Source organism: Delphinus delphis, chromosome 15 (assembly GCF_949987515.2).
Source record: "Delphinus delphis chromosome 15, mDelDel1.2, whole genome shotgun sequence".
NCBI lineage: Eukaryota > Metazoa > Chordata > Mammalia > Artiodactyla > Delphinidae > Delphinus > Delphinus delphis.
This window is the reverse complement of record NC_082697.1, coordinates 61,649,961-61,662,860: the sequence shown is the minus strand read 5'-3', so window position 1 is coordinate 61,662,860 and position 12,900 is coordinate 61,649,961. Positions and strand designations below refer to the sequence as shown.

Below are 12,900 nucleotides of genomic sequence, written 5' to 3'. Positions count from 1 at the left end.
TTCTGCGGTACGCGGGCCTCTCACTGTTGTGGCCTCTCCCATTGCGGAGCACAGGCTCCGGACGCGCAGGCTCAGCGGCCATGGCTCACGGGCCCAGCTGCTCCGCGGCATGTGGGATCTTCCTGGACCGGGGCACGAACCTGTGTCCCCTGCATCAGCAGGCGGACTCTTAACCACTGCGCCACCAGGGAAGCCCAGGGAAGGGCTTTTAAAGGCAACATTTGGGGTCAGTGTTGCAGGGGGCATGACTTTCTTCAGATTGGTTTGTGGTGAGGTAACAGGGTGGTGTTCCAGGAATCTTAATCATCGACCTTCTGCTTCCGACCAGTCTGGGTTCTATGCACTTGTGTATGTAGTCACCATCCTCCACCTGGGTAGGAGTCTTAGTTCCTGCAGAACAACTCAAAGACTGTATCCCATTCAGATTGTTATGTGTATCCCTTGAGGAGGAACTAGGACTCTGTTTTATCCCTGCACTATTGTTTCTTGACGGCTTTTCCTTTGTTTCTGCATTCCCTCACTTCCCTAATGAGTAACTCCTTGAATCTGCTCTTTGGAAATCAGGGAAGGCTTAGGAGCCCTTTTTCTACAAAGAAACAGGGGACATGGAGGGGCTTTTGTACCTGTCAAGGCCCCACAGGGTCCTGCTCAGTTTTGGCCCCCATCCCCGCTCCAATCCTGAGTGGAACAGGTACAGTACGAGAAAGGGAATAAAATTTTGGATAGAGAGATTAATCATAAACTTGGCAGAGGAACTCGGTTTTAGGGGGACTTGGTTTCACATCCATCCATCCACCCATCCATCTTTGTATCCCTCATCTATCCAATACTAGAATAATCAAAGTCCTATGTCAGGTTTTGAAGATACAACACTGACTGCATAAGAACAGCAGAGTTCCTCACTCCTGACCTCATCTTGAGCTCTTAATTGAAGGTACGAGGTCTGAACTAAGTTTTGGAAAAGACTGTATACCCTTTCTAGAGGCAGGACTGACCGCCTCTAAATGATCACTGGGATGGAGCAGACTCCACTTTGTTCCAGGTCCCTCTGACAGGAAGTGATTATTATTCACATTGTCATTCCTAGGTCTGACCACTCCGTCCCTCATTGCTGGTTGTAGAGATGGTATAGTTTCCTTTTCTTTGTTTATTTTTTAAGGACTGATTATAGGTAGAGGGAAAATAAAAATCCAGGGCCACCAGCCAGGCCCATGTGAAAACACAGCCCATTGGGAGTAACCACGTCCTCTCGCCCCCCTGTAGGCAGACTTTGCAATAGAGGCTCTGGCCAAGGCCACTTATGAGCGCCTTTTCCGCTGGATACTCTCCCGCGTGAACAAAGCCCTGGACAAGACTCACCGGCAAGGGGCTTCGTTCCTGGGGATCCTGGACATCGCTGGATTTGAGATCTTTGAGGTACAGCTTGGCAGGCTCATGACAGACATGGTCTCGGTTCTCTGGAAATTAGCTTCCACTTGGAGAAATCACTATTTTGGAGAAAGGCAGGTGGCTACTATAGGGTGGGAGGCTGTCTAGTTACGGTTAAATCCTTAAGGGTGTAAGAGACAGAAATCCAATGGGGATTGTATTGGTTTCTGAAACTGAGGCCAGAGGTACAGCTGGATCCAACAGGCAGGACCTGAACTCCTGCCATCTCCCTCTCTCCGCCATCCTCCACCTTGGCTCTATTCTCAAGCAGGCTCTCCCCTCATGGTGGCAAGATGGCTGCCACCGCTCCAGACTGCCTCTCAGTTCCAACCAGTTCCAATTCTTTCCAACAGTTCCACCCAAAGTCTTGGAATTGAGTCTCATTGACTCCTACCTGAGTTGGGCCACATGTCACCTCAGAGCCAAGCACTGTTTTTCGGGTCTTTCAGTACTTCATGGAATGTAACATGCCTCCTGGATCCCACTCCCATGGGTTGGAGGGAAGTTCTCAGTGAAAGGGAAGATGTTGAGATTGACAGATATTCCAGAACATATCTACTATGGAATTACTCCCTCTCTGAGCCTCAGTTTCCACATCTGCAAAATGGGGTGATGAAATACCTTACACGGTTATTCTATCCATAAATTATTGTGCAGATGGAGATAAGCATCCTTAAAACCACGTGTGTCCGTAAAACCATGTGACATGAGAATAAGTAACTTTTGCCAGCCCTCATGAACCCTGGGCAGCCTTCATTGGGGCCTGAGACCTCTCTGGGTGCTGAAATGGCACAGCAGGCTTGTGGAAGGTGTGTCCGGCGTGGGGCTTTCTCCAGCACGGAGCTTCTCCAGGGCCCCAAGTCCTCTGACTTGTACCGTGATGCTCACGGGGCCTCCCCTGGTGTCATGTGCTCAGGTGAACTCGTTCGAGCAGCTGTGCATCAACTACACCAACGAGAAGCTGCAGCAGCTCTTCAACCACACCATGTTCGTCCTGGAGCAGGAGGAGTACCAGCGCGAGGGCATCGAATGGAACTTCATCGACTTCGGACTGGACCTGCAGCCATGCATTGAGCTCATCGAGAGGCCGGTAAGGTCCCACCTCACACTCGCACGCAGCCGGCACGCGGACCCTGCACACTCTCCATGGGGCACGGCTTCCCCCATCACTGAGTCCCAAAAGCCTGTACACTGAATCTTTGTGAACTAAGTCACATTGTCCCTTGACTCACATTTTCATATCAGCGGTATTTCTTTTTTTATTCCTCCCCTCTCCTCCCCTCCCCACCACGCCCATCCCTCCCCTTCCCATCTCTCCCAGTCATTCATTCCCAAAGTCAAGAATCTTGGTTTTTTTCACTGACCCATCCCAAACTCCTAGAACCATGCACATAATAGGTACACAAGAAATAATTATTGAATGACCATTTACTGAGCACCTACTATGTGCTGGGCCCTCTCTTTAGGGGCTGGGGATGTAACAATGAATGAGATGGATGCAGTCCCTGCCCTCCTGGAAGAGCGGATAATGAAACCAAACAAAAGAAGCAACTAAAACCCCTGATAAGGCCAACGGGGAGAGTGGTTTAGGAGTGCCTGCTTTGGACAGAATAGTCAGGAAAGGCTTCTCTGATCTGAGTCCAAAAAGTGAGGGCCATTCCAGCAGAGAAAATGGCATGTGCAGATCTGGTAGTGCTCTTGACACCTTAGTTTAAAGTGTCTCAGCCACAGAGAAGCACTTTACTCAAAGGAACCCTTAGGTGAATTTATACGTAAAGGAATGCATTCCTTTGCTAGAACTCTTTGTGATGTTGTGTGTGTACTGCCCACGAGGGGGCAGCAGCAAGCATGTTCTGTTGGGGCTAGCCCTTCCCTAGTGCTGGTCCACTGGGCACATCATTCTTTGAGGATAGATTGGGGGAGCTGGGGTCAAGGGCATAAATCCACCTTTATATGTAGGTAGATACAGTAATGGAGCCTATGCATGTGTTTGGGTGACCAGCTCTTCCTGGCAAGCCTGAGGTTTGGGCATCCTTGCTATGGTCTGCCCTGCTTGTCTTCCACAGAACAACCCTCCAGGTGTGCTGGCCCTGCTGGACGAGGAGTGCTGGTTCCCCAAAGCCACAGACAAGTCCTTTGTGGAGAAGTTGTGCTCGGAGCAGGGCAACCACCCCAAGTTTCAGAAGCCCAAGCAACTCAAGGACAAAACTGAATTCTCTATCATCCACTATGCCGGGAAGGTACCAGCTGAATGTCCCAGGGGTCTCTCTGTCCCAGGGGACCCAGGCAGGATGCTCAGAGTAGGAGCAACTTGTGAATTGCAGAACCCAAAGACATCTGGTATAAATCAAATCCCAACCAAGTCTTATACATGATTTGTCTAAGCAACAGTAAGGGACAAGATATAGAGATATAACATATAATAGAAAGGCTAAGGTATATATAATACACGTATATTAGAGATATAGAATATATAATGTAGTGGAGAGGCTAATATATATGTTGTATATTATATACATATATGAGATATATAATATAATATATTAGAGAGGCTACTGTATACAGCTATTATATTAGCCTCTCTAATATACTCCAACCTCGGTGGCCAGGCAATTCTTTCTTGTATAGACTCTAAATCCTTCCTGCTACAAGTTAAACCCAACAGGAAGGGCCAACTGGAATGGGGTGACCAATAAACCCACTTTTGAGTCCAACAGGAGTCTCCTTTATCATGCCCTTGGGTTTGCCATTGCCAGCCTGTGCCACCCAGGGAAATCTGCGATGGCTGTCTTCTTCTTCCTTCTTCCTCCTTCCTCCTCCTCCACCTCTGTCATCACTGTCATCATGTCATAGCTCTTGATGTACAGGACATTCCCCTATGGCTCCTGAGGGTCCTGGATAATGTAGAAAAGACAGAGCTCAGTCTGACTTGAAGAATCTTAAGAGTATTTTATTGACTCCCCAGTATCTTCACTGGGGACAAGCAATGCCCTAAACCAGGGATTGGCGAACTACAGCTCAGGTGCCAAACCCAGCCCACAGCCTATTTTTGTAAATAAAGTTTTATTGGCACACAGTTTAGCTCAGGCCTGGCCATCGCAGTTAAAACCTACATCCTGTAAGAGCCCACCAGAGCTATTTTATGAGGTCCTTTCCATTTCATAGTCAAAATAATAAAATTAAAAAGAGGTCCCCAAATTTAATTTAAAAACCAGATTGTTGTCAAGCCTTCACTGGATGAGAGGGGAACTTTGGGTGTGAGGGGAGGGTATTCACCACCAGCAAAGCTCCACACCTTTTGGAAATCACAGGCATCGTGCTGGGCTCTGGAAAAGGGAGGCTGCCAGAGGAGGCTTACTAGGAGAAGGCAAGGATAGAGACGAGGCCTTCCTAGCAAAGGCTACCATGGCTGATGCCCTACTGTGCGCAGAGTCCTTTAAAGTTCTGACCTATTGGTCTCTTCATTGATGTTTGTGGATTCCCATCATGGCAACCACTAATGTTTCCTCTCTGACCTCGGAAGATCCGGGAGGGAAACAGGAGGACTGGAGCCCTGCCCTTAGTTCATAACTGAAGCAGGAGCACCTGACCAGTGGGGTGGTCCTTGGCAGGTGGACTACAATGCAAACGCCTGGCTGACCAAGAATATGGACCCGCTGAATGACAATGTGACTTCCCTCCTCAATGCCTCCTCGGACAAGTTTGTGGCCGACCTGTGGAAGGACGGTAAGGCCCTGCCTGCTGAAGCAGGAGGACTGAACTCCCTCCAGCCCCTTCCAGCTGCCCCTGATTCCCACACCTGCTCCCAGGAGGGGCGGGCCTTTGTGCGGTGGGGGAGAGGGCAGTGTTGGCAGGTGCTAATGATGTCTGATTGACACATTCAGCAAATTCCTGAGGCCCTCAACCCCACGCCTGGACCCCAGGGAGAAGGTCCTGAGTCAGGGCTCAGGCACTGATGGAGGAAATATCCTAGAAGGCATGTTGGGACAGAAGGCCCCTCTGGAGTCAGAAAGGCTTAACTGAATTCTCTTCTCTGCCATGTACCAGCTGTGTGATCTTGGACAAGTCACTTGACTTCCTTAAGCTTCCCTGTCCTCATTGCTAAAGCCAGAAAAAAAAAAAAAAATCCCCTACCTCCCCTAAGATTATTGTGAGGGTGAAATGAGATCAGTGGGGCCAAGCTTGACCATGCATCAGGATCTCCTGGAAGGCTTGTTAAAACTCAGACGATCGCTGGGCCTCCTCACAGGGATGGGGCCTGAGAATTTGCATTTCTAACAAGTTCCTGGGTGGTGCTGATGCTGCTGGTTTGGGGACCACACTTCGGTTCCCTTTAAGAATTAGAGAATGGACAATCCAGGTGAAGTACTTAGCATCTGCTGGCCCATAGTAGGGACTTAGTATATATCGGCTGCTGCAATGACTACTAGGGGTGGTGGGCTTTACTGCTTTTGTTCCTGGACCTCGGTGCCCACAGCAGATTTCACTCTTGACACACAGCCTGTGGGCCTAGGGCCTACAGGACTGGCTGCCCTTGCTTTAGGCATGGGGTTCAGTTCTGCCAACATTTCCTGGGTGTCAAGGCCCTGGGATGGGGTAACAGCATCTCAACCTGGGTCATACCTCACACCTAGGACTCATGATGAACTCAGCAAGTCCTTCCTTCAAGGAGCCACAGTCTTGTGGGAGAGGCAGACAAACAAAGACATTATTACATGAAGCCTAGTTGAGCACAAGGAGCAGAAATGGTGGGATCTAATGCCAGTGGGGTTGAACCCCACAACACCATCAACCAACTGGATATAATTGACTATACCTGTAGTCTGTGTTGTCCAACAGCAGAACACATGTTCTTCTCAAGCTCATGTGGAACATTCACCAAGATGGACCACACTCTGGACCCTAAAACACACCTTAACAAATTGAAAAGAATAGAAATCATATAATGTCTGCTCTTAGACCACAGTGGAATTGAACTAGAAATAACAGAAAGAGGGCTTCCCTGGTGGCGCAGTGGTTGAGAGTCCGCCTGCCGATGCAGGGGACATGGGTTCATGCCCCAGTATGGGAGGATCCCACATGCCACGGAGCGGCTGGGCCCGTGAGCCATGGCCGCTGAGCCTGCGTGTCCAGAGCCCGTGCTCCACAACGGGAGAGGCCACAACAGTGAGAGGCCCGCGTACCGCAAAAAAAAAAAAAAAGAAAACTGAAAAATCTGAAAATATGTGGAGCTTAAACAACACACTTCTAAATAATACAACGGGTCAAAGAACAAATTTCTTTGACCCATGTGTTATTAGAAGTGTGTTGTCATTTGTTAATTTTCTCAAGGGAAATTTTAAAATGTTGAACCAAATGAAAATGAAAACACTACTTATTAAAATTTGTGGGATACAGCAAAAGCTGTGCTTTGAGGGAAATTTATAGCAATGCCAGGATTGGGCTTGGTATGTGCAGTACCTGCTGGGCCAGTAGGAGTCTCTCATTCTGTTCTGAAAGAAAAAGAGTCTTGGTGGTGATGATAGTAATAATAATGATAATAATACCACCACCCACTCTTTGTTGCTTTGTTGAGCCCTTACCAAAGTGCCAGATTCCTATGTTGGAGTGTTTGCTATGCCTTCTACCCAGAATATTCCTTCTCTTGATATCTGCCTGACTACTTTCTGGTCTCTACTCAAAAATATCAGTTTATCAGAGAGACACCCCCATCATGCTAAGAGATCACCCCCATCACTCCCAACCCACCTTAACCCTGCTTTATCTTTCTAAGCACACCTTCACCACCCAAAATATTATATACCTACATGTGTGATCATTGTCTTCTCCTTCCATTAAAATATCCATAGGATATGAGCTGGGGTCAGGGGGACACAGGGTCTGTGTTTTGTTCACGTCTGTATGCCCAGGGCCTGACACACAGTAGGCTCTCAATAAATATTTGTTGGTGGATGAAGGATTGAAGGCAGGCAGGGAAGTAAGCACTTCACATGCCTTATTCGCTTATTCCTGCCCTGGGAGGTAGATGCTGTCATCAACTCCATTTCATAGAAGGAGAAACTGAGGCACAAAATGACGCTAGGCCAAGGCAGTGGCAAAAGCAGGATTTACTCCCACGTCTCTGTGACAATGTCAGAGAGAATTTGTTCTTTCTGTCACTTAGGAGCTCTCGGGGTCTCAGAAATAGATAATATAGTACTTGGAAAGCAAAGGCCCCTATGCCTCCATTTACCTGCCTCTAGAGGGAAGGTGTTGGCTGGCAGAGGAAAGAATGGGGAATGGTGCCCACAAGGGAGCAGGGGACCTGAGGCCTCAACCTTCCAGGCTGGTCCCCTGGCCTGCTGTGGAGGTTCAGGTTCCCTGGGTGGGCCGACATCACCCTTCATGTGCCCACAGTGGACCGCATCGTGGGCCTGGACCAGATGGCCAAGATGACGGAGAGCTCGCTGCCCAGCGCCTCCAAGACCAAGAAGGGCATGTTCCGCACCGTGGGGCAGCTCTACAAGGAGCAGCTGGGGAAGCTGATGACCACGCTGCGCAATACCACCCCCAACTTCGTGCGCTGCATCATCCCCAACCATGAGAAGAGGGTGAGGCTACCACCCGGCTCCTGGGGGGTCAGAAGGTCCCCCCGGGACATCATCAGGGTCTGTGGGGAAAGGGAAGGCAGACCAGGGTACAAGCGCTGGAGGAAAGCTTGACCACCACCCCACCACCCCCAGGGCTCCATCTGACATGGGTAAGAGGCGCTCATTTCCCAGCCTGGAGGCGAAAGAAAGCAAGGGAGGAAAGGAGAATGCACCCGGGGACCTTGGGCCCTGGAGTGGCTGCACAGGGTATCAGATCACTCATTCGTCCATTATTCCAGCTAATAATTACTGAGCTCCACTTGTGCCAGGAGCTGGGGATACGGTGCTGGATGAATTATTGTCCTTGCCTGCAGGTTTCTTATAATCTAGGGCAGGGGTGCTTTAGCTGGGGGCAATTGTGTGCCCTCCCTCCGCCGCAGGGGAGATTTGGCCACGTCCGGAGACATTTTTAACGGGGAGGGGGCAGTTACTGGCATCCAGTGCATAGAAGCCGGGGATGCTGCTAAACATCCTTCAGTGTGCAGGGCAGTCCCCCACCACAGAGGATTATCCAGCCCAAGATGTCAGTATTGCTGAGGTTGTGGGAGAGGTAGACAGCTGACACCCATGATGTTATCTGGGTAAATTACGAGAACACCAAAGAGCTGGGGCTCCCACTTGAGACTGGGGGCTCCGAGAAAGCTTCTTAGAGAATGGGAAGTTGGTGATGTTGAGAGCAGCGTGGGAAGGGCACCCTAGGCAGAGGGACCAGAATAAGCAAAAGCGTGGAGGTGAGAAATGAAGGGTCTGGGCAAGGAAACGCTAGGTGGGTCATTTTGTGTTGACGTGTGACGGTGTGAGGAAGGGATTGGGAAGAGCTGAGGCTGGAACTGTGGGTGGGGCTAGATTGTGGAGTTCCTGTGGGTGGACCAGAGCTTGGCCTTCCTTCTGTAGGATGCCATCAGGGGCTTTTAAAAGCAGGGGTATGTCATGATCAGATTCACATTTTAGAAACCAAATAAGGGGATAAGAGAGTCAGGACAGGGTAGGACGATAGTATGAAACTGTTGTGATCATTGGGACAGGAGAAGATGGGGGTGAGTAGATGGCAGTGACAATGGTAGTGGAGAGAAGTGTATAGATGGGGAGATATTTGGGAGGTAGGAGTCATAGAACTGGTGATGGACAGGAAGTGAGGGAGGGAGAAGTGACGAGGAGGAAGCCCCAGGTGATGCTAGTGCCACCAAGTACGAGAGGTGGCACCAGAGCCCTCAGCTGAGCTCTCACCTGGTGCCCCGTGATCCCCCATGGCCTGGCGAGGTGGGTCACCAGGCCTGAGATTTGGGGCTTGCTGCTCCCCGCGGCCCCGGCGGCCCACTGCCCTTTGCGTCTTTGCAGTCCGGAAAGCTGGACGCCTTTCTGGTGCTGGAGCAGCTGCGGTGCAACGGGGTCTTGGAAGGCATCCGAATCTGCCGCCAGGGATTCCCTAACAGGATCGTCTTCCAGGAGTTCCGCCAACGGTGAGCCCACCGGGGCCGGGCACGGGTGGGGCAGCGGGTGGGACGGGGGTGAGCAGGCTGGGTGGAGGGACAGACGGACGACAGAGATTCACTCGGTCGGTGACTCCTGCCCTGTGTCTCAAGCTATGAGATCCTGGCCGCAAACGCCATTCCCAAAGGCTTCATGGACGGGAAGCAGGCCTGCATTCTGATGGTGAGCCCAGCCCCAACCCCACCCCAAATATCCAACTGCAGACCTCCCAGCCTCTGGCGGTACTTCCCGCAGCTGCTCCGGGTGGGACCCTCCTTAAACACACTTAACCCCTGGCCAAGTGGCATAGCCGAGAACGGGAACTCTCATCCTCCTTCCTTCTGCAGATCAAAGCCCTAGAACTCGACCCCAACTTGTACAGGATTGGGCAGAGCAAAATATTCTTCCGAACTGGCGTCCTGGCCCACCTAGAAGAGGAGCGGGACTTAAAGATCACCGACATCATCATGGCTTTCCAGGCGATGTGTCGCGGCTACCTGGCCAGAAAGTAAAGACCCACGCGCTATCGCCTCCCTGCAAACACAGACCAGAAATACAAAATTTCGGGGGCTTTCTGGCCTCATGTTCTGATTTTCTGATTCTAAGAGGCCATCTGCTCTAAGATGCATCATTGATTGAATGGCAGCCTTTTCTTGGGGGAGAGAAATGCTACCACTTTAAATATATGCACTAGTTGTAAGGGCAGGGCAGGAAGGAGTTAAGACCATGGGCTCTGGAGAGTTAGACGTGGGTTCTAACCCTGGCTCCCCTACTTATTTGCTGAAGAACCTTGAGAAGGTTACTCTACCTCTGAGCCTCAGGAAAATGAACATAATCATTCCTGCCTCATAAACTTCTTTTAATGAGGGATCAATGAAATACTGCATGAAAAGGGTTGAGAACAGTGGCTGGCTATCATTTCAGAAATGTGAGAATATGATAAAGTGTCTGAGGAAAGAGTATTTGTGTCTATACCCCTATGTCCAAGTGGGACTCATAAGGCAAAGTCTTAGAAGGCCTGATGCCCCCTCTGTTTTGGGAATCCTGGGGGCTGGGTGAGGGCTGCAGTTCCTCCATGAAACTCACACCCCAAACAGGACACAGGGGCTGGCAGAGTAGCTCTTGTCCAGGGCATATGTCTTCAGGAGGTACGGACCATGCACTCATCTGCAGAGCCCTGACTGTGTCAAGCTGATTCATTGTCAAGTAGACCCAGGATGGTCAAGGCCAGATCTGGGGAGCTCTTGGTCCAGGGACAGACCTAAACTGTTAACTTTCATAACTAAATTCTCTGTTGCCACCCCTCCCACCTCCAGACTAACTGGGGCAATTTTATTCTTCAAATTCACCCACATCCAAGATGGCAGCCACAATGGCAGCCACACAGAGGCGAGAGGATGGTGCTCACTGTTCTGTGGTTTCTCAAACCCAGTAGCCCTTAAGTAGGAAGAGTGCTGGTTCTGTGTCAGGTCTGGGATTTTAAATTATCTGAGGAACGGATAGGTTTGTCAGACACTCAGCTTTGGGGAAGATGTGGCACAGCTGAGGGTGTAGGACACCCCTTAGGAATGGTGTAGCATAGATCAGTTTCCTAGGTGTTGTCAGGACCACAGATCTGAATCCAGGGCATTTTGTGGGCCTTGGGTCTTCCTTGTCCACTGAGAAAGGCTCTGGTCTCCAGATGGTATACTTTTGCTGATGCTCAGAGCTTCCTGGAGAATCTGGGCTGGAGAGAATGGGGGACGTCCTTGTACAAGTCACTAAATCACAGGCCAAAGAGAAGCATCCTGCCTTCGGGATGCCGTGACAACACAGTGAGGTGTGTGTGGAGCCAAGCAGGTCTTCTCACAGCTCCCCTTCCCTCTCCCCAGGGCTTTTGCCAAGAGGCAGCAGCAGCTGACGGCCATGAAGGTGATTCAGAGGAACTGCGCTGCCTACCTCAAGCTGCGGAACTGGCAGTGGTGGCGGCTCTTCACCAAAGTGAGTGCCTCCTTCTCCCACCCCCCACCCCCCTCCCAGTCCTTGGTCTTCACTTGGACGCTGTCCATGTGGAACTGGAGGTGATTGACAGCAGGTGTGCAACTGAGGGCTCGAAACCAAACCTTGCCCTTTGGCGATTCTCCGGGCCTGAGAAAGGCCCCCTCTTTGGCACATGGGTTACAGCCATGACCTTAACCCAGATGCAGAGCCTTTCAGTCACCGCGAGGATCGCCTATTGCGCCTTTAGAGCCCTACCCACTTCCCTCCATAGCCCCAGCAAGCACGAATCTGTTCTCCCTTTCTATAATTTTGTCATCTCAAGGATGTTATATAAACGGGGTCCTTCAGTATGTCACCTTTTGAGATGGGCTTTTGTCACGCAGCATCATTCCCTGGAGATCCCTCCATCCAGCTTGCTGTGTATATCCATTGTTTGTTTCTCTGGGTACAACTTGGTCTTGCAGCATCGCTGGCTGTCATGAGCCAGTCGTGCAAAGACTTGCTCTGCAGGGACAGACATGGCTTTCTCTTTGGTGCCCTTGAGTGTGTAAATGGGCACTGAGCAAGTATGTATTGAGGAACTACTGTGCACCAGACACATGCAAGGTGCTAGGGGTGTCCTGGCCTCATGAATATTCTAGTCAAGTGGGGAAGCAGACGGGGTCAGCACAGGAACCAATGCCCATGGCAGACTGGGGTCATTGCAGGAAGGAAGCCACAGTGTGTCTGACAGGGGCTCCCCTAGTCCCAGTCAGGGCTTGAACACAGGAGTTAGGAGTCAGCTTGGTGAAGAGCAGTGAGGGGAAGCTGCTTTTGGAAATGTTCATCCCCACTGACCCAACTTCTAGAAAACTCTTCTCAGAAAACCATCTGAAATAAAGAAAATCAAGAATGAAGGGCATTCATTTTCAAGAGCAAAATTTCCGTGCCCAGCCCTGGCAGACTGACTCACACCAGCTCATCCATCAATGGGATATTTTTCAACCATTAAAAATGATGGTTATCTAAAAGTCAAGTTGTAAAGCTGATGGGACAGCATGGGGTGATAATTATCTTATAGCTTTTAGTAATCAAAGCAGCAAGTAGGGAATTCCCTGGCGGTCTAGTGGTTAGGACTCCACGCTTTCACTGCCAGGCACCTGGGTTCAATCCCTGGTGGGTGAACTGAGATCCCACAAGCCGTGCAGTGCAGCCAAAAAAAAAAAAAAAAGCAGCATGTAACACTGGGCAGCGTGATCTCAGGTGTTTTTTTTTCATGTGCAGGACAATGCTGAGAATGGGAGGTCGGATGTAGGGGATTTTTCTTTCCTTTTCTCTCTGGAGGGAAACATATCAGTTTGTCAGCAGCAGTTCTCTCAGGATGGGACTAAATGGGGGGAGGGGAGACTTTCTC

At 50.3% G+C, this 12,900-nt stretch overlaps 1 protein-coding gene across 4 annotated transcripts in view; it reads left to right on the top strand.

The window, feature by feature from the left end:
• Positions 1-12,900, top strand: part of MYH11 (myosin heavy chain 11) — a 121,530-nt gene that overhangs the window by 81,829 nt on the left and 26,801 nt on the right. For all 4 annotated transcript variants that reach the window (XM_060031798.1, XM_060031797.1, XM_060031800.1 and 1 more), the window contains 9 exons: positions 1,264-1,416; positions 2,345-2,518; positions 3,495-3,668; positions 5,040-5,154; positions 7,825-8,018; positions 9,396-9,517; positions 9,641-9,710; positions 9,875-10,035; positions 11,399-11,507. In XM_060031798.1, the coding sequence (XP_059887781.1) occupies positions 1,264-1,416; positions 2,345-2,518; positions 3,495-3,668; positions 5,040-5,154; positions 7,825-8,018; positions 9,396-9,517; positions 9,641-9,710; positions 9,875-10,035; positions 11,399-11,507 (1,272 nt within the window). The remainder of the gene's footprint in view (positions 1-1,263; positions 1,417-2,344; positions 2,519-3,494; positions 3,669-5,039; positions 5,155-7,824; positions 8,019-9,395; positions 9,518-9,640; positions 9,711-9,874; positions 10,036-11,398; positions 11,508-12,900) is intronic.